Source organism: Furipterus horrens, unplaced genomic scaffold, assembly GCF_987537825.1.
Source record: "Furipterus horrens unplaced genomic scaffold, mFurHor1.1.pri manual_scaffold_7, whole genome shotgun sequence".
NCBI classification, from domain to species: Eukaryota; Metazoa; Chordata; class Mammalia; order Chiroptera; family Furipteridae; genus Furipterus; species Furipterus horrens.
The window spans coordinates 27593355-27619884 of record NW_028327177.1 but is presented as its reverse complement, the minus strand read 5'-3'; the positions used below and the strand labels follow the sequence as shown (position 1 = coordinate 27619884).

The window sequence follows — 26530 nt, the reverse complement described above, 5'->3', positions numbered from 1 at the left end:
GGGGGTGTGGAGGGGAGAGTGGCCTTCCCACATGGAGAAGGATTGTGCAGACTCCAGGTCAGTTGGCTGTTCCCAGACAACACCATGCTCGGTTTAACAGGCTGGCATCCTTGTTGTATTCCAGCCACTTAGTTCAGCCAAACTGTTGAGTCTCAGGAAGCAGCGATGCAGACAGGATTAAGTGAGGCCTATATGTACAGACATTACTCAGGTAATGAGATCATAGGCTTATGCCCTCTGGTTCAATTTTGCTCATTTGTTTGTGTTGTTCATTAGTCTCCTGTATTAGGTGGTATCATATGGTATTTTTCTTTCATTGTCTGGCTTATTTCACAAAGCATAATTCTCTCTAGTTCCATCCATGTTGTTGCAAGTGGTAGAAGTTCCTTCTTTCTTTCTGCTACATAGTACTCCATTGTGTAAATATACCACAGTTTTTTGATCCACTCATCTACAGATGGGCATTTAGGTTGTTTCCAAAATTTGGCTATTGTAAATAACGCTGCTATGAACATAGGGTTGCATAGGTTCTTTTAAATTGGTGTTTCAGGATTCTTCACATATAATCCTAGCAATGGAATTGCTGGTTCAAAAGGCAGTTCCATTTTTGCTTTTTTGAGGAAATTCCATACTGTTTTCCATAGTGGCTGCACCAGTCTGCATTCCCACCAACAGTGCACCAGGGTTCCCTTTTCTCTGCATCCTCGCCAGCACCTGTTGTTTGTTGATTTGTTGATGATGGCCATTCTGACTGGTGTGAGGTGGTATCTCATTGTGGTTTTTATTTGCATCTCTGATGGCTAGTGATGTTGAGCATTTTTTCATATGCCTTTGGACCCTCTGTATGTCCTCCTTGGAGAAGTGTTTGTCTAGGTCCTTAGCCCATTTTTTAATTGGGTTGTCTATCTTCTTCATGTTGAGTAGTATAAGTTCTTTATATATTTTGGAGATCAGTCCCTTCTCTGAGGTATCATTGGCAAATATGTTTTCCCATATGGTTGGTTCCCTTTTCATCTTGCTGATATTTTCTTTTGCTGAGCAGAAACTTTAGTTTGATGTAGTCCCATTTGTTTATTCTTTCTTTTATTTCCCTTGCCCTAGGAGATATATCAGTGAAAATATTGCTACGTGGGATATCTGAAATTTTCTTCCTATGTTTTCCTCTAGGACTTTTATGGTGTCACAGCTTACATTTAAGTCTTTGATCCACCTTGAGTTTATTTTGGTGTATGGTGTAAGTTGGTGGTCTAGTTTCATTTTTTTGCATGTTCCTGTCCAGTTCTCCCAACACCATTTGTTGAAGAGGCTCTTTTCACTCCATTTTATGTTCCTTTCCCCTTTGTCAAATATTAGTTGACCATACAGACCTGGGTTTATTTCTGGGTTCTCTATTCTGTCCCATTGATCTATATATCTGTTCTTATGCCAGTACCAGACTGTTTTGATTACCGTGGCCTTATAGTATAGTTTGATATCAGGTATTGTGATTCCTTCTACTGTATTCTTCTTCCTCAAGATGTCTGTGGCTATTCAGGGTCTTTTTTTAGTTCCATATAAACTTTTGAAGTATTTGTTCAAGGTCTGTGAAATATGTCGTTGGTATTTTAATAAGTTTTGCATTGATTTATAAATTGCTTTGGGTAGTACGGTCATTTTAATGATATTGATTCTTCCCATCCATGAACATGGTATATGCTTCTATTTATTTGTATCTTCCTTAATTTCTTTCTTGAGTGTTATATAGTTTTCTGAGTACAGGTCTTTCACCTCCTTAGTTAAGTTTATTCCTAGGTACTTTATTTTTCTTGTTATTAAAGTAAATGGGATTTTTTTTTCTAGTTTCTGTCTCTGCTATTTTATTGTTAGTGTGCAGAAATGCCTTTGATTTCTGAATATTAGTCTGAGAAGGATAGGCATTAGTTCTTTTCTAAATGTTTTGTAAAATTCAACTGTGAAGCCATCTGGTACAGAGCTTTTGTGTGCCAGGAGTTTTTTGATTACTGCTTCAATTTCACTGGTTGTTATTGGTCTGTTCAGGCTTTCTGCTGCTTCTTGATTCAGTTTTGAAAGATCATATGTTTCCAGAAATTTGTCCATTTCATCTAGGTTCTAAAATTTCTTGTGATACAGTTGTTCATAATAATTTCTTACAATCCTTTGTATTTCTATGGTATCAGTGGTGATTTCTCATTTTTCATTTCTGATTTTATTTATTTGGTTCCTCTTTTTTTCTTGATGAGCCTGGTAAAAGGCTTGTCAATTTTGTTTATCTTTTCAAAGAACCAGCCTTTGGTTTTATTGATCTTTTGAATTGTTTGTTTGATCTCTGTGTCATTTAATTCTGCTCTAATCATGATGATTTCCTTCCTTCTACTCACTCTGGGCTTTGTTTGTTGTTGTTCCTCTAGTTCTTGTAGTTATAGGGTTAGATTTTTTATTAGAGATTCTTCTTTCCTTTTTAGGTATGCCTGTACTGCTATGAACTTTCCTCTCAGGACTGCTTTTGCTGTATCCCATAGGTTTTGGGTTGTTGAGTGTTCATTATCATTTGTTTCCAGAAACTTTTTGATTTCTTCCTTGATGTCATTGTTAACCCATTCATTATTTAATAGCATGTTATTCACTCTCCATGAGTTTGGATGTTTTTGAGTTTTTTCCTTGAGGTTGATTTCCATTTTCAAGCCATTATGATCTGAGAAGATGCTTGATATATAATAAAGAGATAGTTTTTAAATTATATTTATTTATTTTTGGTTTCCAAGGTTCTATTTTTATTTATTTTTACTAAAGTATATTTGGTATATCAGAGAAGGAAAACTCTGACTCCAAAAAACCTCCGCTGCCTTGCGGCATACCTCTTCAGGGGAAAGGCTAAGGGAGTAAACCCCGACAGAAAATCCGGAGCCGGAGTCCCTAAGGCGGTTTAACGTTGTAGTCAACACCGGCAACTCCTGCGGCGTACCTGAACCCAAGCTGTATCGACTCCGTCTTTCCCTTGGACCCTTCAGCTGCGAAGAGAGGGGGGGTCTGCTGCATGGGCAACAGCAGACCCTCCATATTACCCTGCCCAGGCTCTGTAGCTTCAGCGTCATCACAAGATGTCGATTCAACACAGGAGGAGACAGATACCATGTCACTCCCGAGTCGGACTGCACAGCCATTCTCGGCGGTGCAGATAGACTCTTGAGAAGCTACACCATCGTCTCTCGAGACGGACGGCTGCCGACGACGATTTGGTATATAATGCGTTTCAAGTGTACAACACATGACTTGACATTTATATATTTTTTTTTATGATGCAATCAATACACTAAGTCTATAATAGTGTGATAACTTTGCATGGTGACAGATGGCTTCTTGAGTTGTGTAATTTTATGATAATTCTCTTAAACAATCATGGCATGGCTTACATGAGAGAATGTGATTTCTCCTCCTGCTTAAAATACCTGGGAACTGGATATGAAAGGAAATGGATCCTGAGGCAGCAGGAAGAAACAATCTATGTTTCCTTTTTAGCAGCACGCAAATGTTTTCTTCCTTGTATTATTGTCTGAGGGTGTCGTTGGCAACCTGAAAAGGTGGGATAGAGATAGAAGGACAAAGATGTGTCTTGCCCTGTCTTATTCTTCTTTGTATCTTAGCATAGTTACTGACAGGGAGTAAGTACTCAAAAAAGTCAGAAAATATTTAAGTATAATCATAATAGTATATCAAATTTTTAAAACCTTCTATATCTTCAGTTATTGTAGTTTTATTACAGCTTCTAACATTATAATTGTCTATGTGTGTGTGTACACACATATACATGCCCTGATTGACTCAAACCCAACTGACCAAAGCCCAAAATAGCCAGGTTTCCCTTCTTCAGCATTTTGTCTTTTAGAGAAGATATATCAAAACTTACTTTATAGTAAATAAGATATCAGAATTTACTTGAAAATATATGTACAAGACATAACTTTTACACATTATTCTATATAATTTTGTGAGCACATGTTAAGACACTGTAAAAATGAAAGAAGTCATGTGACCATGTGTCTTTTGGTGAATTCCTGTTTACGATGAGGTCTGCCCATGAAGTATCCAGCCATGTACTATGAATAATAGAGACACTTATTGAAGAAGATACATGAAACATTGTACATAAGACAATGACACCTCAGTCCCCTTCAAAGTAGGCTCCTTGGGACCTCTCACAGTTTTCCTAATCACCATTAGGTGCCTCGTTGTATTTTTCTGAATCTCATCCACCATCTGAAATCTCTTTCCTTTCAAAGGTGATGTTAGTTTTGGGAAAAGACCAAAGTTTCAGGGTGCCAAATCTGGGCTGTAGAGGGGCTGAGCTACCTGGGTGATTTGATGTTTTGCCAAAGAACTCTGCACTAGACGTGATGCACGAGCAGGCACATTGTTGTCATGAAGCTTCCAATCACCAATTGCCGATAGCTGTGGCCTTCTGGCTCATCCAAATAGTTTCTGTGGAGGAATCTTCAAGCTTAGTGCAAAAACTGAGTGCAGATTCGTTGTTCTACTCGCTCAGTCATTTGAGGTGTGATGGCTACACGGTACACATGCTCACCCACACAGTACACATGATCACTCAACGATCCCTACCACCCCACTGACTACTACAGTGAAGATGTAATTTTTCACAAATGTGCGTTCCAGTCCACTCTCCTTGGCTGCCAGGTTACACAGATGTCATGCAAACTGTTCTCATTATATTAACAATGGCTGGACTTTCTCTGGACAGAACTCATATATCCTCAATGCCTGAGGCTTAATGTCCTTTTCTCTGAGAAACTTTCAGCAGTCCCTTGGTGTTTCCTTTCTTTTGAAGTTTTTCCTTGGAAAAAAAAGAGCTATCAAGTAGAATTAGATGCAAGAGTTCCAGACTACATATATAAACAACTGGAAACTATAACCAGAGCTATTGTTCATTGAACATCTTAGTAAAATTGAATTAAGTGGATATTTCAATATAGACATGCTCGTAAGACTCTCTTTAGAGGCTATAATAAATGTAGCACTTACGATATCCATCACAAATATATTAACCATAGTTTTGGTTCATTATTTTGATTTGGGGAGAGGAATTTTTTGTTTGGGCTTTCTACAACAATCTTCATGTTGTATAAGAGCTGTTCTGTATACACATAGACAATTTGGCATATTTTATTTTCTTTTGTTGGAATATTTTGGAAATCTTTGTACATTTTTTCTAGTCTTTTATGTTATGTGATTTTTGAAGTATGGTTCTTAAACTGCTTTAATATTACTTACAAAGTCATACCAAAATTTATGGAAGGTGGGCAGAAGAACCTTAGCATAATTATGCTGAGCCCAAGAAAAATGACCACAGCCTTCCTAAACCTGTATTTTTATAAGTGTGTGTGGCATATAATTATGCCTTCTTGCTTAGTAACAATTTCAGAGAACCATGCTGTATCTTACTTGCAATCTACAAGTATGTGTCAACACATATGATTACTTTCCTGTTTTTTGATTGGCACCTTATTATGGTCTTTTTTTTTTTTTTATCCTCAAAGAGGGTATTATAAGTTTCTGTCGGCTTTGTTTCTATGGACAATGAAGAGATATATTAAATCATTGTTATATTAAAGTATATCAGATAAATATTTCTTCTGCAACTTTTCTGACCCCCTGTGCCTTTGTATGCTATAAACTGTTTTCTCTAGCTTATTTTAATATATTTTTTTTATTATAAGTGATTATCTCTTTCAGCAAGATGTGTCTAATTCTGGGTTTTATTATATTTCTCTGAACCAGGAATCACTGTGTTTCTTGAATCTGTGTATTCTTATATTTCATCGGTTCTGAAGAATCCTCAGCAATTATCTCTTTAATATCATCCCTTTTTCTTTCTTTTTTCTCATTTTGGAATGGCAATTAAATATGTCAGACTTGTCTCTTTTAACTTTTATTTTAAACTTTCCATTTTAAAATGTACTTTATTAAATTCCTGGAGTTTTCTCAAATTTAAATTTTAGTTCACTAAATATTCTTAAGCAAATAAAATTACTATTTATCCATCTATTATATATTTAATCTTAATAATTTTTTCATTTCTGGAAGATCTATTTAGTTGATTTTCAAATCTATTTTCTTTTTTTTTATAGTACTTTGTTTTTTAATTTATGTTTTTATTCTATTCTATATGTCCTCTAAATAGGGTTTTTAAAATTGTTTTTCTATTACAGTTGTCCCACTTTTTCCCCCATTGCTTCCTTCCCACCCTGCCCACCCCTTCTCCCACAGTCAATCCCCACCCCGTTGTCCATGTCCATGAGTCATTTGTACTGGTTCCTTGACTAGACCATTTCCCTACTTACTCCATTTCTCTTTCTCTCCCACTTCCCACTGGTAATTGTTAGGCTGCTCCTTGTTTACATGCCTCTGGTTCAATTTTGCTCATTTGTTTGTGTTGTTCATTAGTCTCCTGTATTAGGTGATATCATATGGTATTTGTCTTTCTTTGCCTGGCTTATTTCACTAAGCATAATTCTCTCTAGTTCCATCCATCTTGTCGCAAATGGCAGGAGTTCCTTCTTTCTTTCTGCTGCACAGTATTCCATTGTGTAAATGTACCACAGTTTTTTGATCCACTCATCTACAGATGGGCACTTAGGCTGTTTCCAGCACTTGGCTATTGTAAACAGTGCTGCTGTGAACACAGGGGTGCATAGGTTCTTTTGAATTGGTGTTTCAAGATTCTTTGAGTATAATCCTAGCAATGGAATTGCTGGTTCAAAAGGCAGTTCCATTTTTAGTTTCTTGAGGAAATTCCATACTGTTTGCCACAGTGGCTGCACCAGTCTGCATTCCCACCAACAGTGCAATAAGGTTCCCGTTTCTCCTCATCGTCACCAGCACTTGTTTGTTGATTTGTTGATGATGGCCATTCTGTCTGGTGTGAAATGGTATCTTATTGTGGTTTTTATTTGCATCTCTCTGATGGCTAGTGATGTTGAGCATTCTTTCATATGCCTATGGACCCTCTGTACATCCTCTTTGGAGAATTGTTTGTTCAGGTCCTTAGCCCATTTTTTAATTGGGTTGTCTGTCTTCTTGATGTTGAGTCATATAAGTCCTTTATATATTTTGGAGATCAGTCCCTTGTATGAGGTATCATTGGCAAATATGTTTTTCCATATGGTTGGTTCTCTTTTCATCTTGCTGGTGTTTAAATAGTTTTAAACAAATTTATTTTATTGTCCATATGTAGTACTTTTATTATCAGAAGTTCTCAATAATGAATCTCATAGTGCAATTGACATCTCTTGCTAATAAAGAATTTCTTTTTCTTTTTCTTTCTTCTTTTTTTTTTTTTGCTGTATATATAAAATAATCTGTGATTAAGGGCTTATCTTCAGTAGTCTTTGTCCCTGAGAATCCTTTCTATCATGTTGATGGAATGTTTTCTTAATAGGTTTTGCATCCATTTCTGATAGATGCCTTCAGGGTTATCAAAGGTGTGTTGCCACTTTTATATAAATAACTCAAAATGGGTGTGTTTGGACCAACACAGTAATATAAATTAGAGATATGAAATATACATGAAGGATTGTTCATTTTTGAAAAAATTTTCCAGGGATATCTCTGTTTTTTGTTTTTTTTAAAACAAGCTCTCTTGCTAGAGAGGCAGACTTCCTTGTTCTTCCCTGTTTCTGATGTCAGATATTTTTCTGGCCCTGTAAAGGCCCCAGATATAGATAGGAAGCTCATTTCAAAATCCTTGCCTGTCAGGGATGTAAGAATTAGCCTGTGGTCTCAATATGGCCATTAAAAATCTATTCCCTTCATTTACTGAGAGTGGTGAGGTCCTTGAAGTCATTAACAATGTCAGGTAATACTTGGAGTTTTGCTTTTCTCTCATGTTATTTTAAGGCCTAGACTATTGCTTAGTAAAATGTTGGAAGAATTTAATTCCTGTTGTAGTTATTTTTCATTGTTACTTTTTTCTTTAGAATTCATCTTGAAAATATTTGAACCTAAAATATTGATGATTTTTAAAATATATTATTACACCAATATCGTATTATTTCATAAAATGAAAACTAAGAATATGAATAGTAGACCTGAAGAGCTATACTAGCACATGCTTTGGTTTCTCAACAGTGTTTTTCAATTTATCTTCCACCATGTATGCAATACTTCCTTTGAAATTATTAGCAATTTCTAATGTGGAGTAGAAATATGCTGAATAACTGCTCGAAAGTGAGAATGTATAAAACTTCTCAGAAGTGAGAATATATAAAGAAAAATTAAAATAGAGGCCAAGTACTGCTCTGGTGTCAACTTGCCTCCAATGCCCAATTGTGGAATCTTTATTCCCCTTGGGTAGCCTTAGCCTAAAATCCCTGAACCACCTTTTCTTAAAGGTAATACGGGGCCAATAACGCTCCTTACTTTATATATAGGGTTGCTGTGAAGCAGCATTTAGTATTGAAGTCAGAAAAGCCATTTTACAAATTGTCAAGGCAGTAATAATGTACTCAGATGCTTCTTAGAACTTAAAAAAAAAAGGTCAGAGATTAAGAGGATATGCTTGTGAACCGAGTGAGAGTGGTAAGATTGGCAGTTGTCAACTTGAAGGTCAGAAATATTTTAAAAAGGAAATTAAAATTTATCGCAACACAATAAGATTATTATTGACAAGAAATATAAGCTATTTGTAAAAACAAAAGGAATTAAAAACAAAAGTAATTTTTGAAAGGTGCTCAGACGCATCTAATATAAAATGATTAATTACATCTGAATTTCTCTGATTCTTTTTGAAATTGTTATAAATCTGAAGTTAAGTACTGAAGTTACAGAACTATGACTATAAAATACATAAATAGGCACTCCCAAAATAATGTGATTTTTGTCATACATGTTGTAGTACAAAGACTTGTCAAAATTTAATGAAACTTTTTCTTTAAAAAAAATGAAATGGCTAACAATTATGTACTTTATTTTTTAGCATACGGCGACATCAAGAAAGAAGAGCAATTATGACTCCCATTTTAACAGATTTTTCTGTTCGAATAACTGGAGCACCTGCCATCATTTTCACCAAAATAATGTCTCCAGAAAATATGCATACTGAGGTTAGAACTTAGTTTAGGTATCATTTATTTAGTCTAAATAATGGAGCAACTCTTCTTTGTATGTTAGGGGTCTTCATAGTTTCATTGCACAGATTATCAAATTAGCTTGTTAGTAAGTTAATGTTATAGCTGTTATTGAGCACTTTCTAGTACTATTCAGTTACTTTTTTATGTAATAACTCATTCAATCCTCATGATAATTCTATTAGCTTCTCCTACCATCCTTATTTTATAGATGGAAAACCTGAAATATAAAAAGCCTAACACAAATAACTTGTTCAAGTAGCCAAGCATGGTATAAACCCAACTGGTCTGGCTCCAGACAATACACAACCTGTACAACCTCTTTCTGATGAAAGCAACAATAATGCTGACAGATAACTTTTAAGTTCTCACATGGATTCCCTTACTTAGAGAGTTCTACTTGCATTACCTTATTTAGTCTTCACAAAATCCTTATGAGATAAAGATTATTAATGTCCATATTTGATGGATGAGGAAACTGAGAGCAAGTTACGTGACCCATGTTATTTATTAGGCAATTACTGGTGGATCCATGTTTCAAGTCTGATCACTATGTATCAGTACCCCCATGCCTAGAATAGAAATGTAATAATAATGTGATTCATCATAACTTTAAAAGGCTCTTCATAAGAAATTGAAGAAGATATAACTAAATGGAATCATATACCATTCTCTTGGATATGAAGAATTAACATCATTAAATTGTCTATGCTACCCAAAGCATCTATAGATTCAATGCAATTCCTATCAAAATACCAATGGCATATTTTACGAAACTAGAACAAATAATCCAAAATTATTTGGATCCACAAAAGACCCTGATAGCCACTGCAATCTTGAGAAAGAAGAAAATATTTGGAAGAATCATGCTAGCTGATACCACACTATATTATAAGACTGAAGTAATCAAAACACCATGTAACTAGCATAAAAACAGACTTATAGATCAACAAAACAAAATAGAGGGCCCAGAAATAAACTCATGCTTATATAGGCAATTAATATATGACAAAGGAGGCAGGAACATACAATTAGGTAAAACCAGACTATTAAATAACTGGCTTGGGAAAATTGAACAGATACATGCAAAACTATGAAATGAGACCACCTCCTTACACTATATACAAGAATAAACTCAAAATTGATTAAATAATTAAATGTAAGACCCAAAACCATTAAGCTCTCAAAAGAAAACATAGGGAGTAAATTCTGACATTTCTGTTAGCAATATTTTCTTTTGATATATCTTCTTGGGCAAGGGAAACAAAAGAAAAAACAAATAGGACTTAATCAAACTAAAAATTCTTTGCATAACAAAGGAATCCATCAACAAAAAAAAGAAAGAATCTACTTAATGGAAGAATATATTCACCAATGATACATTGATAAGGGGTTAATATCTAAAATATATTAAAAAATACAACTCAACACACATACAAAAATTTTCATTTAGAAAATGGGCAGAAGACCTTAATAGACACTTCCAAAGAGGACGTACAGATGGCCAGTAGATACGTGAAAAGATGCTCAATGTCACTAATCATCAGTGAAATGAGATACCGCTTCTCGGAATGGCTATCATTAGTAAATCAATAAACAAGTGCTAGTGGAGGCTGTGCACTGTTGGTGGGAATACAGACTGGTGCAACCACTGTGAAAAGCAATATGGAGTTTCCTCAAAAGGTTAAAAATGGAGTGCCATAGGCCCCAGTTAGCCACTTCTGGGTATATATTCAATGAAACCCAAAACAGTAATTCAAAAGAATATATGCACCCCTATGTTCATTTCAGTATTATTTACAATAGTCAAGATGTGAAAGTAATCCAGGTGCCCATCAACAGATGAGCGGATAACACAGCTGTGGTACACATATACAATGGAATATTACTCAGCCATAAAAAAGACTGAAATCTTATCATTTGTGACAACATGAATGGACCTAGAGGATATTATGCTAAGTGAAATAAGTCAATTAGAGAAATACAAATACCATGTGATTTCACTTATATATCGAATTTAAAGGACAAAATAAACGAAGAAACAAAACTGAAACAGACTTGTATACTCCTATACAGAGAACAGACTGATAGTTGCCAGAGGGGAGGGATATTAAAGGACTGGGTGAAAGGGTAAAGAGATTAGGAAGTATAAGTCAGTAGTTACAAAATAGTCTTGGAGATACAAAGCACAGCATAGGGAATACAGTCAATAATATTATAATAACTATATTGTTCCCAGTGGGTACTGGAAATATCAGGGATGGCACTTTGTGAACTGTAAAATTATCTGACCACTGTGCTATATGCATGAAAGTAATACAAAATAATATTGAATGGAAACAATAATAAAAAAATAGAAAACAATGTCCTTCACAGAAATTTGTTATACTAAAAACTTTATAAACTTTTTGATCAGTTATAGGCAGTTTTATTAAAAGTTAAGAAAAATTATGTACAAATTAAATGTAATCCAAGCTACTATAAACTTTACATCCCTTCCCGAAGTTTTTTAAAAGCAATATATGTGTATATTATCTTATTTGATGTTTATAATAGCCCTATAGGGAAAATAAGGTTATTCACAGAGTTACGTAAAAATTGAATCCACTAATACCTTACAGTTACTTAGTAACACAGTTGGTTTAAAATACATGAATATATTTCCTTTCATCATTACTTGGAGGAATAAAATAATCGTTCTAACTATAATGAGTAAACACAGGGAACTTGGGAGAATTTTTTAAACACAAAAACAAAAAAATATCATTTTCAACATGCTTTTGTTTATGACTTTATTAAAACCTGTTCTAAGCTGTTTAGTTTGTATTTGAACCGGTCATAAATCTCCTTAAACCCATTCCGTTGAATGTCACTAATATGGAGGAGGTTTGTTGTATGTTTCCAAGCGTTTGAACATTGTCCACATACACTTCATGACAAGAGGCAGGACTTCTGTTTGTTAAGTGAAGCTTCTGGATTGATTTTCATTTCTGTTCTCCTTCTCTGAATGGTTTTCCAGCAATGAATGTTCAAGTAACTCAGTTATGCAGAACAGCACCAGTTAAGTAGTGGACATCTACCTAATGCTGCCAAGATTTTTGCAGTTTGAAGAAGTTAAATTAATTAGTCTAGCTATTTTTGGCTTCAGCACTCTATTTTGTTATAAATCATTTGGAATGTATCCTTTAGAGAGTACTCAGACCGTACCACTTGTGATTGTAATTGCGTGCCTACAATTCCCCGTTTACATCTGTCTGCTCCACCAGATTGTAACCTACTCATGAGCAGGTTGCCCTTCAAGGCCAGACTAGTTCTTTGTGGTATTCCTAGCACTCCACTATAGTGCATGGTAATTAGGAGATGCTCAGTAAATATTTGTTGGTTTGAATAAATGAACAAGACTGTGCTGAAGAATTATATCATTACTTATTAAAGCAATGATAGTAGTTTGAGATATGAAAAAGCCAAATGTATATGAAATGGTGAAAAATTCTTATTGTTAACTTTTGTTGTCCTATAACTAGCACACAGCCTGACGCACAGCAGACCTTCATAAATGTTTATTCAATTAATCCATTAAACTGTGTCAAGTGGCTGTGCTCACCATTTCTGTGATTCTCATTAACAAATGAACTCAAGTCCCAGAAGAATTCATCAACGTAATAAAGGTCAAATAAGTAGGAATGATAAATTATCATCTAATGGCTATCATGTTTCTTTATCTGGATTCAACTTTTTTTTCCCCCTTTCAGGAGGTTTTAGTGTGTGGCCATTCCTTGGAAGTGAATATAACCACAAACCTGGATTTCTTCCTAAGTGTGGCTCAAGTTCAACTCTTACATCAGTTAATAGTAGCAAATATGACTGGACTGGAACCATCAAGCAAGGCCACAGAGGTAACTATTACCTGATTTTGATTAGACATACTGCATTTGTGCCAACTTTACATTCATAATAGGAAAGCTAAGTTAAATGCTTTCTGCTAATTATTCTATACTTAATTTTATTCAAAATGTGGTCATAAATCATTTTGGATTGGTATTCTTTACTTTTGAAATTTGTTTGGTCTTCTTTCCTTTAATTTATCATGCATCTTTGCAAAATTGCTGTGGCCTTGCCTCAGAAAAGCCTCTGTTAAAAACATGATTTTATTACCCTGTTGCAATTTTTAAAGTACAGTGCAAGAAACCTGGTATAGTTTTTACTTACTCGGTACATTAAAAGGATAGGGCCTATTTTGGAAGGGAACTTTGTAGGAGTACTATGGGAATATCTTCAAATAAATAACTTCTAAAGCATTTGTTTCACATGCTCAGTGAAGAATGGACACAATCATAAAAGTTGAATGACTGCCTAGAATTTTAATTCTGATCTGGTGTTCATTGGAAGCCTGCGTTTTAACCACAAACCACGTCACCGTGAAACAAAGCTGCTTGTTAGATGCTTCTCAAGATATGTTTTCTTTGCTTTTGTTTCCATACTTCTATGATCGTATCTGTGCTTAGAGTAAATCTCCTATGAAACCTCAAGTGAAGAAACTGTTTATCTATGAAAAAGACATTATTTTTGTCATGAGTTATGAAGAAGGCTCTAAGTTTTATTTATTCAGAAGGAAGGGAAGGAAGAGGTATTCACTGAGAGCCACTTGATGCTAGGCAGCATGCCAGGTATTTCCATGTAAGTTAACTGGTCTGTCTTGAAGCATGTTATCACAACCAACCTGTGAGGCCGAGATGGGCACTTTCACCATTTTATAGATTCGATCTTGGGGCTCAGAGACAGTGAGTAACCTGCCTGGGATCACACACATGGCACTAAATGGTAGATCTTATTGTTGAATTTAGGTCTTTCAAGTCTGTGCTCTTTCTGTTTTGCCACAGTTCATATACTATCACTGTTACAGTAGTCTCTCAATCTTCTTTATTTAAAAGTAATTTTTAATGGTAAAGCTTTTAACTTTCATAAATGGTGACTCTAACTAGATCATTTTTTACCACATGTGATTTCTGTTTGTTTAGTATTTTTTGAAAGGCCTGTACAGCTATATATATTTTCCAAAATATTGACCTTTTTTCAATATATGTTAGGTGATCCATAAAAATATAATTATATGACATGAAAATAAGCAAAGGGAAAAATATTTCCCCCTGGCATTTTCAATGAAGTCCTTGAAGCAAGCTGGGTGGGAAGCAGTATTTTACATTCCTATATTATTTGTGCCAATTTTATGGATGTCTCACAACAGCGAAATCTACCTCATAGATTTCTGATGCTTTTTAGGAATTTACATAACTTAACACATTGATTCTTAACTATTTACCTATCTACTTCTAATACCTATTAGTTGGATCTAATTTCAGTAAAGGGACACTCACAGTGCTTACAGCTCTTACCTGAACGCTGAGTCATCCCTCACAGTTCCATAAATGAACTAGGTATTGTTTTTGCTGTTTTAAAAATGTGTCTGTGGCCCTTTGTTCTTTCTGGGAGATAATGTTAAAAGTACAGACAATATACTGAAATACATTACAGACTATACACTAAAAAGTGGTTAAGATTATAAATTTTATTTTATGTGCATTTTACCACAGTTTTAAAAGGAGAAGAAGTATAGGCTCTAATGAGGGAGGGCAACTGTCTGTGAAAATTTTAATATTAAAGTCCTTCAGTGAAATAGAAAAATATTTTTCTAGTCATAAATGATGAGCACAACTTACATCTGATGGTCAAAGAACATAGACACTTTAGCTTCATAGAATACACTGCTTATAACATCACAAGATATTTTGAAAGAGCTAGTGACCTTTAAAACAACCACACTACTGTAATTTTCAAAAGTTTTTTTTGAGAATTAAAAACAGCAAAATTGAATATGGCCAAGTTATTGGGGAAGTGGGGGAAGGGGTATGTATTCATTAAAAATGTGTATCATGACATTATGAACAACCACTATTTCATAAAAATGTTTGATTAATAATGGAAATCCCATTAATCAGGACTCTAGAAAAAACCCTGTGAATTATAGACGGGTAAATGTCATCTCTGTTCCTAGCCCACCAACTGATGGATGGTTTTAATACTTTTAGACAATCTTTGACAAGGTTTTATTTGGAAGATTAATTTTAAAATTATTCAAGAATGTGATAGGGGGATTTTTGTTAGTGGTGGAAATGTATCCAAACTTTAAACAAAGGGGAAGAAAGATGGACAAACTTTTGGAAATAGAAGTAAAAACAAGGGAACAATCTGAGGATTATTGCTAGAACCAATTTTAATACTAAGTTTAATTCTATGAACAATGAACTCATTGTGAAATTTTCAAGTGCATAGCTAAAAGAGGAAGTACTTTATGTAATAAATGACCAGGTGATGGTTAGGCAAATTGCCACCAAAATTGATCAAAACTTCTCCAATATTTTTGCTCTGAAAAAATGTACTCTGGTGGGGTGAGGCTGGGGTGATTGACAGTTGGCTTACTCTTTCTAAAATGCTTTACCTTCTTACAAAATGGTCTTAGTCCCATAAAGGCTCAGTTATATAAAAGTTGTCATTAATCATATAATCATAAATTTATGCAATAAGAATAAACAAGGGGAGTAATTTGGTTACATGGACCAATAAATGTCAGGAAACATTTGAAAAGAATGTGAATAAACAAAGAATTAAAGATTTTAATTTGTGAAAATCTATATATGGAGTAAAAATACAGGCCATTTTTATGATAAGAAAAGAAAACTAAAAATTATTGTAAGATTTCTATCAATATGCAGAATATTATAAGGAACTGTTTAAAGAGAAAACAAACAAGAAATCCCACCTTTATATTATTTTATTTTAGTTGCAGTCACCAAAAATACACCATAAAGAAAGATAACGTGTAGAATTTTAAAGTATTAGGGTGATTTAAACTGAAAGGATGAAAGCTGAGCAATCTATCTGAAGTCTGTAAAATTATAAACTGTATAGATAAGATACTAAAATTAGCCTGTTGACTTGAAGTGGTTAGTTTATTTTTATAAAGTAATGTTATTTTTATCAAAGTAATACATGAATTTTAAGCAAAAACTGCTAAACTAAATATATCAGAATAGTGTAAGTCCCCTGATACCCTCACCTCATCCTGCATAGCCACTTTTAACCCTATAAGCTATTTATCTTCGTATTTCTGAATACAATGAAAAGACTACTATCTCTTGATTTACTGATTTTAACATTACCCCATTCACTTGCTATTTATTGTAAATGAGGATTCCATCTCTTTTACACTTCTCCTTCAACTCTTTCATTTCTCAATATTCTTATCATATTTTTTGAATCAATATGAATTGTTTTCATTATAAAAACAATGAAAACATTGTTCATTGCTTAATAAAGTAATATGTGATTACATTTCTTGTCTTTATACTCCTGTTTTTCCTGAAGTTAACAGTTGCCACATTTGTTTGCTCAGTTTTGTTTTTAAATTTCTACTTCTCTCTTTCTCTCCACCCTACCCCAACTCCCACCAGTGATTCTACATAATGCCGGGAAATTTAACTTTTTACACTTTGAAACTTATAATGTCACATCTGTTTTTCCCCTTGGAATCATTTTCATAGTTTTCTTTCTGCCTTCTCTGTTCTGCACTGGCAGTTCTCCAGCTCTGCTGCACACTTGACACAAACAACTAGATGACAGAATTTTATTTTTTTTAGGTTAATGCAAATAGAAAAATTATAGGGTAACATGCAAGTAAGATTTTTTTCTATGAATATAACTTAGTATAATTGTCAATACTTTATCCTACTATTTTAAAATATTAACTATTTGAGTATCTATACAGGAACAGTATATTAATATAAAAATATTGTAATAGGCTTTATTATATGTGCCTAGTAGAATTTATTTGGGTATCCTGATAGTTTGCTGTAAAATAGAATATAGCATGTTGGACTTTTTTTGCTAGGAACTGTGATTTAGCATATGCCTTATGGAGTGGTGGTGGACATTGTTTATTTGGTGTTGTTATTACTATTTTAGATTGAAATAACCTGCTTTGGAGTCGTGCTTTATTTGAGGAATAGGAAGTCTTTTTTTTTTTTTTTAAGTTAATGGTAAAAAGTTCTTTTATTGCACACTTGACCTATCTAAGTTTCTAGAAATAATTAGAACCAGGAACCTCAGAATTAAGAGGAAGAGAAGGGACTATGACTGGTGGTATAGTAGCAGATGGCTTTTGGAGGAGAACTTCAGACAAGATGAGTGAAATAGACGTAAACTATATACCATGAACTCATGTGAGTATAGGTGGGGTTTGAAAGCAGGTATGGGTGAGGATGCTGATATTGTGGTCTGTCTCAATGCTTTCTATCTTAAGGTAGGCATGAATGGGAAGGGCCACATCACTGGTTACACATTTCTGTATATAGAGAAGGAATTGGGAATTTTGAGTGATGTACATAGACATGGCAACTTAATGTCAGGTGTTGCTATACTATTTCTTTCCCTTTAATCTTTCCCCTGGATTAACTACTTTTACCCAGGCAATAAACACAGGCTCCAGTAAAAATATAGATTCAGGCAGAGCCTTAAATGGACTAGAAGGTCTGTGACTAAATACCTTAATATCTTAAAATCTAGACCTGAAAAGGATATTAAGTATTATACTGCTTATCCTCTCCTGATAAACAAGCTAATCAAGAAAAGCATGCCATAGTTGCCTCAAGGTAGATACTAAACATTGAGAGCATAATAAAAAATTTAATTTTTTGGCCATGCTAATGTTTATCCCATATAGATTTCTTGACTAAAAATTCAGTGAATACATTTAGGTTTCTTAAGGCACAATTAAACTGTCTGTCCTAGTCCTGGTCATTTTCACTGAGGGGCAGATACACTGACTACAGACTGAGAGAAGTATGAAAATAAGTACACTGTGGCCCTTTCCCTCTAGCATTTTATAATCTGGTTGAGAAATAAAACATATATACATGAATTTATTATTAACAACTCAGAGCAGTAAATGAAGAGTGATAAATATACTCTCTGGAAAATTAGTGCTATATGAACTATTGAGAATTGGAAGAGAATACTTTAGGTTGAAGTGGTGAGAGATCTCACTTTGTGGAGAAGTTGAAATTGAATAGGCAGGAAATATTAACCTATTTATTTACTCACTAAATATTGAACCCTTTCTATGCATCAGACACTATTTTGGATGCTAGGGAAACAGCATTAAACCAAAGAGATAAAGTTTCTGCTTTCATATGCTACTCTTCATATATTTAGTAAGGAAGATAGATAATAATAAATAATTGGAATATATATATATGTATATATATACATAGACATATATATACACACACACTAGTTAGACACACACACATGACTAGTTGCAGATATCAGTTACATTTACTTTTCATGTGATCATACCTAGCTGCAAGGGAGGCTGAGAAAGGTAATCTTTCTAATACATGGTTATGTGCCCTGCTAAAAATTATTTTACTATGAAGGATGGGATAAAGAATATAGGGGTACAGCTAACAGCCTTGGACACAGAGACTTCAGCGTTACCTGGTAGCTAAAGTTAGAGTATTCCTCAGAAAGCAACTTCGGCTGTCTTCAGTGCTTTGAACATATTCTCAATTAGAGCCTAAAGTTCTGTACAACATAATATGACAGAAATAACATTGGCTTGCAAAGTATTCAGTGCTGCTATAGGGACAAATACTGTCTTCACCCATTATTTCTAATACTAGATAATAGAACACCCTCCTTCCTTTGGCTAAACAATATTCTCCTATTCTATTGTAGTTTTAAGGGGAATTCCCATTATATGATAGACATGAGACAGAGGCCTGTCCAATCATAGTACTCATCCTTTTGACCCAGTTATTGGTTCAGATATGGGCACACTACTCAGACAAGGGAAGTGTTTCATATGAAGACACTGAAAAGAATAAACTGTCTTTCTTGGGGATCATTAAGTTTAGATGTTGTCATACTGGACCTTTATTGGACTATGTCACACTCTTTTTCTTCACCCTGTCACATGAAGAAACCCTGTCTGTGTTAAGAAGAGGAGCAAATCTGAAAGATGGAGAGAGAAATTTGACATCATCTGACTCCATTGACACAGTTTTAGTCAGTGAGATATAAAAAGAAGTGTTCTACCAGTTTCTGGGGAAGTCTTTACCTTCTTCCTTTCCTTCATTGGAATAGTGACGATGGAAGTGACTGGCTATGTGATTACAAACATGAGAATAAAAGCCACACACTAAAAATAGCAAAGTGGGTAGATAAAATGATCCTAATATGTGAGTGATATCATGGAACCTCGGCAATCAGCCCTGGACTTTAATTTATATGAAGAAAATAAACATAAATGGTTATGCTTCTGTTACGTAAGGCCAGACTCAGTCCTCACTGATAAAGACACTTTTATAGTATTTTAAGGTGGAGATGATAAAACCCAGGAAAAGTGCTGAGCACAGCTTAGAATTTAACACTGAATAAATGCTTGTACTATGAGTTAAACAGATTCCTTAATTCATAGGTATTCCTATTTCTGTTCATTGGGTATAAAAGATAAAATGTATATAACATACACTTCCAAAGAATTGGAAGAAATTGATGCTTTAATGTATATTTCAAGGAGACTGGTTGGGTACATATTGTGGAGGGCTTTAAATGTGAGGCTGCAATGTTTTCAGTAAATAGGCAGTTGAGAGGAGTTGAAATTAATTGAACTAGAGAATGACTTCATCAGGTGTGCTTCAAGGCGTAGATCCATTTTAGGCTCAACTTCTCAGGTGAATTCACACATTGATAATAGGTATGTCTTGAAACATAAATATCATAGTTACATTTTCCTCTGTTTTAATATAATAGAATATGTTATATTCAAAATGGTATCAGATTATTTCAATTAGGATTTGAAATATCTGTAACATGTAATATCACTCCTTGTTTCCTTCAATTCCTTTTTTTCTTTTTCTTTTTTAACTGCAATTTTAAAATTGCCTAAAGAGAAGGGTGAGAGGACTAAGGTTACCATGAGTTATGTTCATTTGGTTGTAGTAATTACTCTCTTATTCCTGAATACCAAGTAATCATCTTATTAAGCCTACTTACAGAGGTAGTGTATATAAGGAGTAACACATGCTCATTTTCAAATCAATGTTTTAAAGTAAATAAAACTTTTGTAGCAAAATAGAAACCATATTTTAGGGACAAAGAATAGAACCGCATCATTGGGGGATCTGAAGGTGGGAGTTCTTTGATGCACACACTACATATCCTGGAGAAGAGTGAGAACAATTTATAACACTAATTGAGCATTTCTTCCTTTGCTTTTTCTCCTTCCTCCTCCTCCTCCACCTCCTCCATATAACCACTTGGTTTTAGGCATTTCCTTAGCTCTCCTTTCCTTTCAGTCTCTGGTAATGACTCACTTGGTAACCTATTCCATGCTTGCTAGGTACCTGTTCTTACACTCTGTGTTTGATAGCTAAAAATTAGGTTTTTAAGGAAAATTTTATTTATAAGAATTTTCTTTAGCCATCATAAAATACACAGTACTGAGTCCATGTTCCTTCAAATTTCTAAAGAAAGGTTTTTATTTCCCCAGACTTTCTGCTATTATTTATTATATTTGACTTCTCTATAACTATCTAAAGAATTGCAAATTGCATAAAGCACTGTATCCTACTGTCGAAGAAGCATGATAAAATTACATTTTAAAAAATGTAGCAGTCAGGCTGGTCAGTCTTCATCTTCAGTCAGCTCCTGTCCTTTCAAGACTACTATCCCTTCTCATCTTTTCTCACCAGACCTCCTTCATCTGTCCTTCTATGTTTATTTCTTTTTTTCTTTTTTAAAATTATAATAGCTTTATTAACTCAAAAGATTATCACATGACACAGTGCATTTAGGTACAATATTGTAAGTGCCCCAACTACCAGTCTTCTTTCTATACTCATTCTTGGAGTCTTTTTGTTGTACTCAAGCACAGTTTGGCACAGTGTTTTTTATTGTCATCAATCTCTTGACATGCTTCTCTTATGCAGAGAGTCATACCATCCACCATATGTGATTTTTACAAAAGACTTTTATCTTTTACAACACCCCAAAAGAAGTCCACTGGGGTGAGGTCCGGTTATCCTCTTGGCTGTTCCACTGGTCCACTTTGACCTGTCCGCCTCTTGGGTAGTTGTTCATCAAGAAACTCCCACACAGTCACAGTATAGTGTGGAGAAGCTCCAATTTGTTGAAAGAAGACGTCATCATTCTCATGCTGCCTCTGTGATTGTGGTGAAACTGCATCCCTCAGCATGTTAAGATGCAGGTCATATGTAACAGTTGTATGGGAAAAAAATAGGTCCAAGTATGCCTTTACATGAAAGACCTGCCCAAACTGTATCGCCCGGCTGATTCAACTGTCCCTCTGTTGTTACGTGGAGATTTTCTCCTAAATTGTGAACACAGTTGTGCTGCTTTATAGTGCCTGTAATTTCATTAATGACGCCATTGCCTTGTCCTTCACAGAACCACTTTGCAGAATTGTAAACAGCGATCTGGACCATCCTCTAATAGCCCATGAAGCAAACTTGGTTGATACATTTTCAAACCTAAATGTTGCATTAGATGACTCAAAGATCTATGGGGAAAGTTAAATCAATAGAAGCTCTTTACTTTATTTTGGTGGTGGTGGTGGGGCCTCTTTGTAAATGCCTGAGCCACTAACATTTTATTTTCCTGGTGGTAATACTGACCGGTCAACCACTTTTTGGATCATTACAAATGGACCCAGTTTCATCATATTTATTCTGTAAATTGTCTACTTAGTGAAGGTGTATCAACATCTTCAGCCCATTTCTGTATAACCTTTTCAGCATTCTCTGTCTTACAGCATTGTGTATGTATCCAATTTGATTGGTCATTGGTTACATTACCAGCCGTCATTGCCTTTTGGTCCCCACCTTTCAGTAGGACCGGAGCAAGGGAACTCAAAATAGCCTAGCTCCAGAAGAAATAGTGAATCCAGCAAGGAATCCAGGAAGGAATGAAGTATGGGAGCTGGAACACTGAGCGTAGGCCCATGTCTGTAACCCACCCCAAATCAGCCGTGAAGTTACTGTTCTTCTGTGTTTATAGTTCATTCTGTCCTTGCTAAGTTATAAGTCTTCTCTTTGACCTTGAACTCTCTCATCAGTAACTGCTCTTTGATCACATATTTTTCTCAAATTTTCAGTGCTATGTTTTAATACCATATTCCTTATGACCTACAAAAATTGTATGTAAGGAGGAAAGCACTAGGAAAATAGGTTATAATGAATTTCTTATTATCTTTTCTTATTAAAAATAACGGTAAATGACCTGGCTGTCCAGAATAACTGAGATTCCAGGGTTTGCTTGGTTTCCTATCTGATAAGCAAATTCTGGGCTTTCAGTTATGTATTATTTAAAAGAATCAACTGTTTAAAAATATTAACATCAGAACCATGGGAACCTATATAATTCTCATCTAAGATTTCACACATTTTTAAATTGCTTATTCCTAGGAATTTGGCTCTTCATCAAAGGTTTTCTGCAGCAAATGACTAAAAATCTTCTCTCAGAGTATAGAGGTATATAAAATAAACACCGATGCCTGAACCAAGTAGTCTTTCTTCTATTTAAGACTATTTAAGATTTCTGGTATTCAGCAAATGTGCCATAGGTACTTTCTACCTTTCTTTGTAAAAATTGGCCCATTCAGTAATGCACCTTTGGAAGACACAAAAGTTCAGTGACAATAGTGATATCTATTAATGTCAGAATGTTACTGAGGTAGCTTACTCAGAATCTATAATTTGAGCCAGTACTTACTGAGTGCTCACTATGTGCCAGATGGTCTAAATGTTTTATGGAGCTAAACTTATTTAGTCCTCACAATAACCCTTTGAGTTGGGGACTTCTTTAATCAGGATGTACAGATACGGAAACTGAGTCTCAAAAAAGTTCCATAACTTGCCCAAGGTTACATAGCTAGTAAGTATCAAAGCCAGGTCCCACTCCCCACCAAGACTGAATTGGTTAAAAGAGCTCTCAGAGGTATTTCAGTGACCTAACTGGTATAGATATGGTTGTGCATAGGGACAATTAAGCAGAAAATAATATATTAATATAAATATAATTGTTCCATTTAAAATTTGCCTTTTATTGTATTGTTGCAGGATCTAAAACAAGAATATGACATGGCCAAATTCACATTTGGTGTAGTGACAGATGGATTAGGTGGGAAGACCCCCTGGAAACTGAAGCACTGGTTTAGGGAGGAAGAGGAAGAAAACCTATAATGAGCTTAATCTGCATTGGCCTGAGAGGATTTATATAAGGAGGAAAGTCCTAGGAAAATAGATTATACCTAATTCATTATTATTCTTACTGAATAAATACATAATAAATGAGCTGGTTTACCTCTGCATTTGTTAAAGGAAAAAAGTGCTCCGGATCATTCTTTTGCCAGCTATTCTAAATTGGGTGGCAAAGGGCAATGACTCTCCTGCTCTAAGTGTGGTTGGTTATAGGCTTCAGCTATTACTGAATTTGAAGGCCACAGAATGGGACCGCTCTGCACTTAGCACCTTCTTAAACTCTTAACTAGCTCAGTATTTCACTTCTGTCCCCAAATAAAAAATGTGTTAGTGGGCTGTCGTCTTTTAAAAGGTTCAAGAAAGAGTTACTATGATTTGTTTATTAGTTTTATTTTTAAATATAGCAAAGACAGGATGTGTAAATGTCAATGTAAAGGATAGAGTTGTAAGAGAGGCCGAAATATATTGAATGGGAAAGGAAAATCAAGAGTGTAACATTACTGAAAATGAAAAAATAATAGCCATGAATAAAAAGCAGAAGGGTTGACATTAGGACAAAGAACACCTCTTATAATGTATCAGGAGGGGAAAATGAGAGGCTGGTCACAGGTGTAAGTAGATTCAAGTGTTTTAGTAATAGGGAGTTGAGAAGGTGCCCATTTAATGATGTTTGACTACATGAAATAGTATGTAAGAACATCTGTTAACGAATAATGCAGGGCTTTAAATTTTAGATGAGGAAGCTGCTTGTTCTTCTTACATTTAATTTTTAACCTAGTGAATATAGTTTTGAATCTACAAAGATGCATACAAATACTGGTAAAATCTAAAGATTTCTAAGTTAAGAGGAAAAGAACAAAACAACATGAATTCAGGCTAGGAGTCCTGAACCTCAGATTTGGCTGTTAACTTCCTTGCTGCCAAAGCAAAAGGGAGATCCAGATACTAATAAACTGCTTACAGGGTTTACTGATTGTAGAGTGTACAGATCTTTTTAAATAATTTTTTTTTTTTTGGTATCAATTTAGATTTATAGAAAGGTTGCCAGAATAGTATAGAAACTTCCTTTATACCCTGCACTCAACTTTTCTCAATAACATTTTACATTAAATGTATGGCACATTTGTCACAGCTAATGAACCAATATTGATATGTAAGATTAACTACAGTCCTGGACTGGGGGCTTCACAGGTGAATTTACCAAACATTCAAAGAAGAACTAACACCTATTCTTCTCAAACTATTCCAGAAAATTCAAGAGGAGGGAAGATTTCCAAGCTCATTTTACAAGCCCAGCATTTTCTTATTCCAAAAGCAGATAAAGACAGTCCAAAAATAAAAAAAAATTTAAGCCAATATCCCAGATGAACAGAGATGCTAAAGTCCTGAACAAACTATTAGTAAGCCAGATCCAGCAGCACATTAAAAAGATCATACACCACGATCAAGGGAGATTTATTCCAGGCATGCAAGGTTAGTATAATATTTACAAATCAATAAAAATGATATACCACATAAACAAAAGGAAGGATAAAAATAACATGATCATATCATATAGATTCAGAAAAAGCATTTGATAAAATTTAGCCCCCATTTATTATAAGAACTCTCAGCAAAGTGGAAATAGAAGTAACATACTTCAAGATAATAAAGGCCATATATGACAAACCCAAAACCAACATCATACTCAATGGGCAAAAATGACAAGGGTTTCCCTTAAGATCAGGAACAAGAAAGGGATGTGAGCTCTCACCTCTCTTATTCAACATAGCACTGAAAATTCTACCAAGCAATCAGACAGAAGAAGAAATATAACGCATCTGAATTGGGAAGGAAGAAGTAAAACAATCATTATTGGCAGATGACATGATGCTGTACATGGAGAATCCCAAAGAATCCACCAAGAAACTACTAGAACTGATAAATGAATTCAGCAAAGTAGCAGGATACAAAATTAATATTCAGAAATCGGTTGCATTTTTATATGCCAATTACAAACTAACAAAGTGAAATTAAAAAAACAATCTCATTTATATAATAAAAAGATTTTGCATAACAAAGGAAATCATCAACAAAGTAAAAAGAGAACCCACAGAATGGGAGAACATATTTGCCAACACATCTGATAAGGTGTTAATATCCAAAATTTATAAAGAACTTAGAAAACTCAGCACCAAAAAACCCCAAACAAACAACAATTAAAAAATGGGCAAAGGACTTGAATAGACACTTCTCCAAAGAGAACATACAGATGGCCAATAGATACATGGAAAGATGCTCAATGTTGCTAATCATCAGAGAAATGCAAATTAAAACCACAAAGAGATATCTCCCACCTGTCAGAATGGCTATCATCAATAAATCAACAAACAACAAGTGCTGGCGAGGATGTTAGAGAAAGAGGAACCCTTTTGCACTGTTGGCACGAATGCAGACTGGTGTAGCCACTAAGGAAAACAGTATCAAGATACCTCAAAACATTAAAAATAGATCTACCTTTTGACCCAACAGTCCCAGTTCTGGAAATATACTTGAAGAAATCCAAAGCACTAATTCGAAAGAACATAAGCACCCCTATGTTAATTGCAGCATTATTTACAGTCACCAAGATATGGAAACAGCCCAAATGTCCATTAGTAGATGAGTGGATGAAACAACTATGGGACATTTACACAATGGAATACTACTTGGCCTTAAAGAAGAAGAAAATTTTACCCTTCGCAACAGAATGGATGGACCTAGAGAACATTGTGCTGAGTGAAATAAGCCATCAGAGAAAGACAAGTACCATAATTTCACTCATATGTGGAATCTAATGAACAAAATGTACAAACAAGCCAAACGGAGACATGCTCATAGATAGAGAGCAGGCTGACACTATCCAGGGAGGGACTGAGCAAAAAAATAAAAGAAAGAAAAAAATACTCATGGACACGGAAGATAGAGCGGTGAATGCTGGTGGGAAGGGGTTTGGTGGCAGATGGATGTTGGTGTAGGACGACATAAGTGGTGATGGGCAAAGACTTGACTTGGGGTGGTAAACACACCATCCTGTGT

At 34.8% G+C, this 26530-nt stretch overlaps 1 protein-coding gene across 1 annotated transcript in view; it reads left to right on the top strand.

Moving 5' to 3' along the window:
* The window catches only part of VPS13B (vacuolar protein sorting 13 homolog B), a 714607-nt gene that overhangs the window by 440237 nt on the left and 247840 nt on the right, over nt 1-26530 (top strand). Inside the window, exons 32-33 of the mRNA XM_090283521.1 lie at nt 8987-9113; nt 12890-13033. Of these exons, the coding sequence (XP_090139647.1) occupies nt 8987-9113; nt 12890-13033 (271 nt within the window). The remainder of the gene's footprint in view (nt 1-8986; nt 9114-12889; nt 13034-26530) is intronic.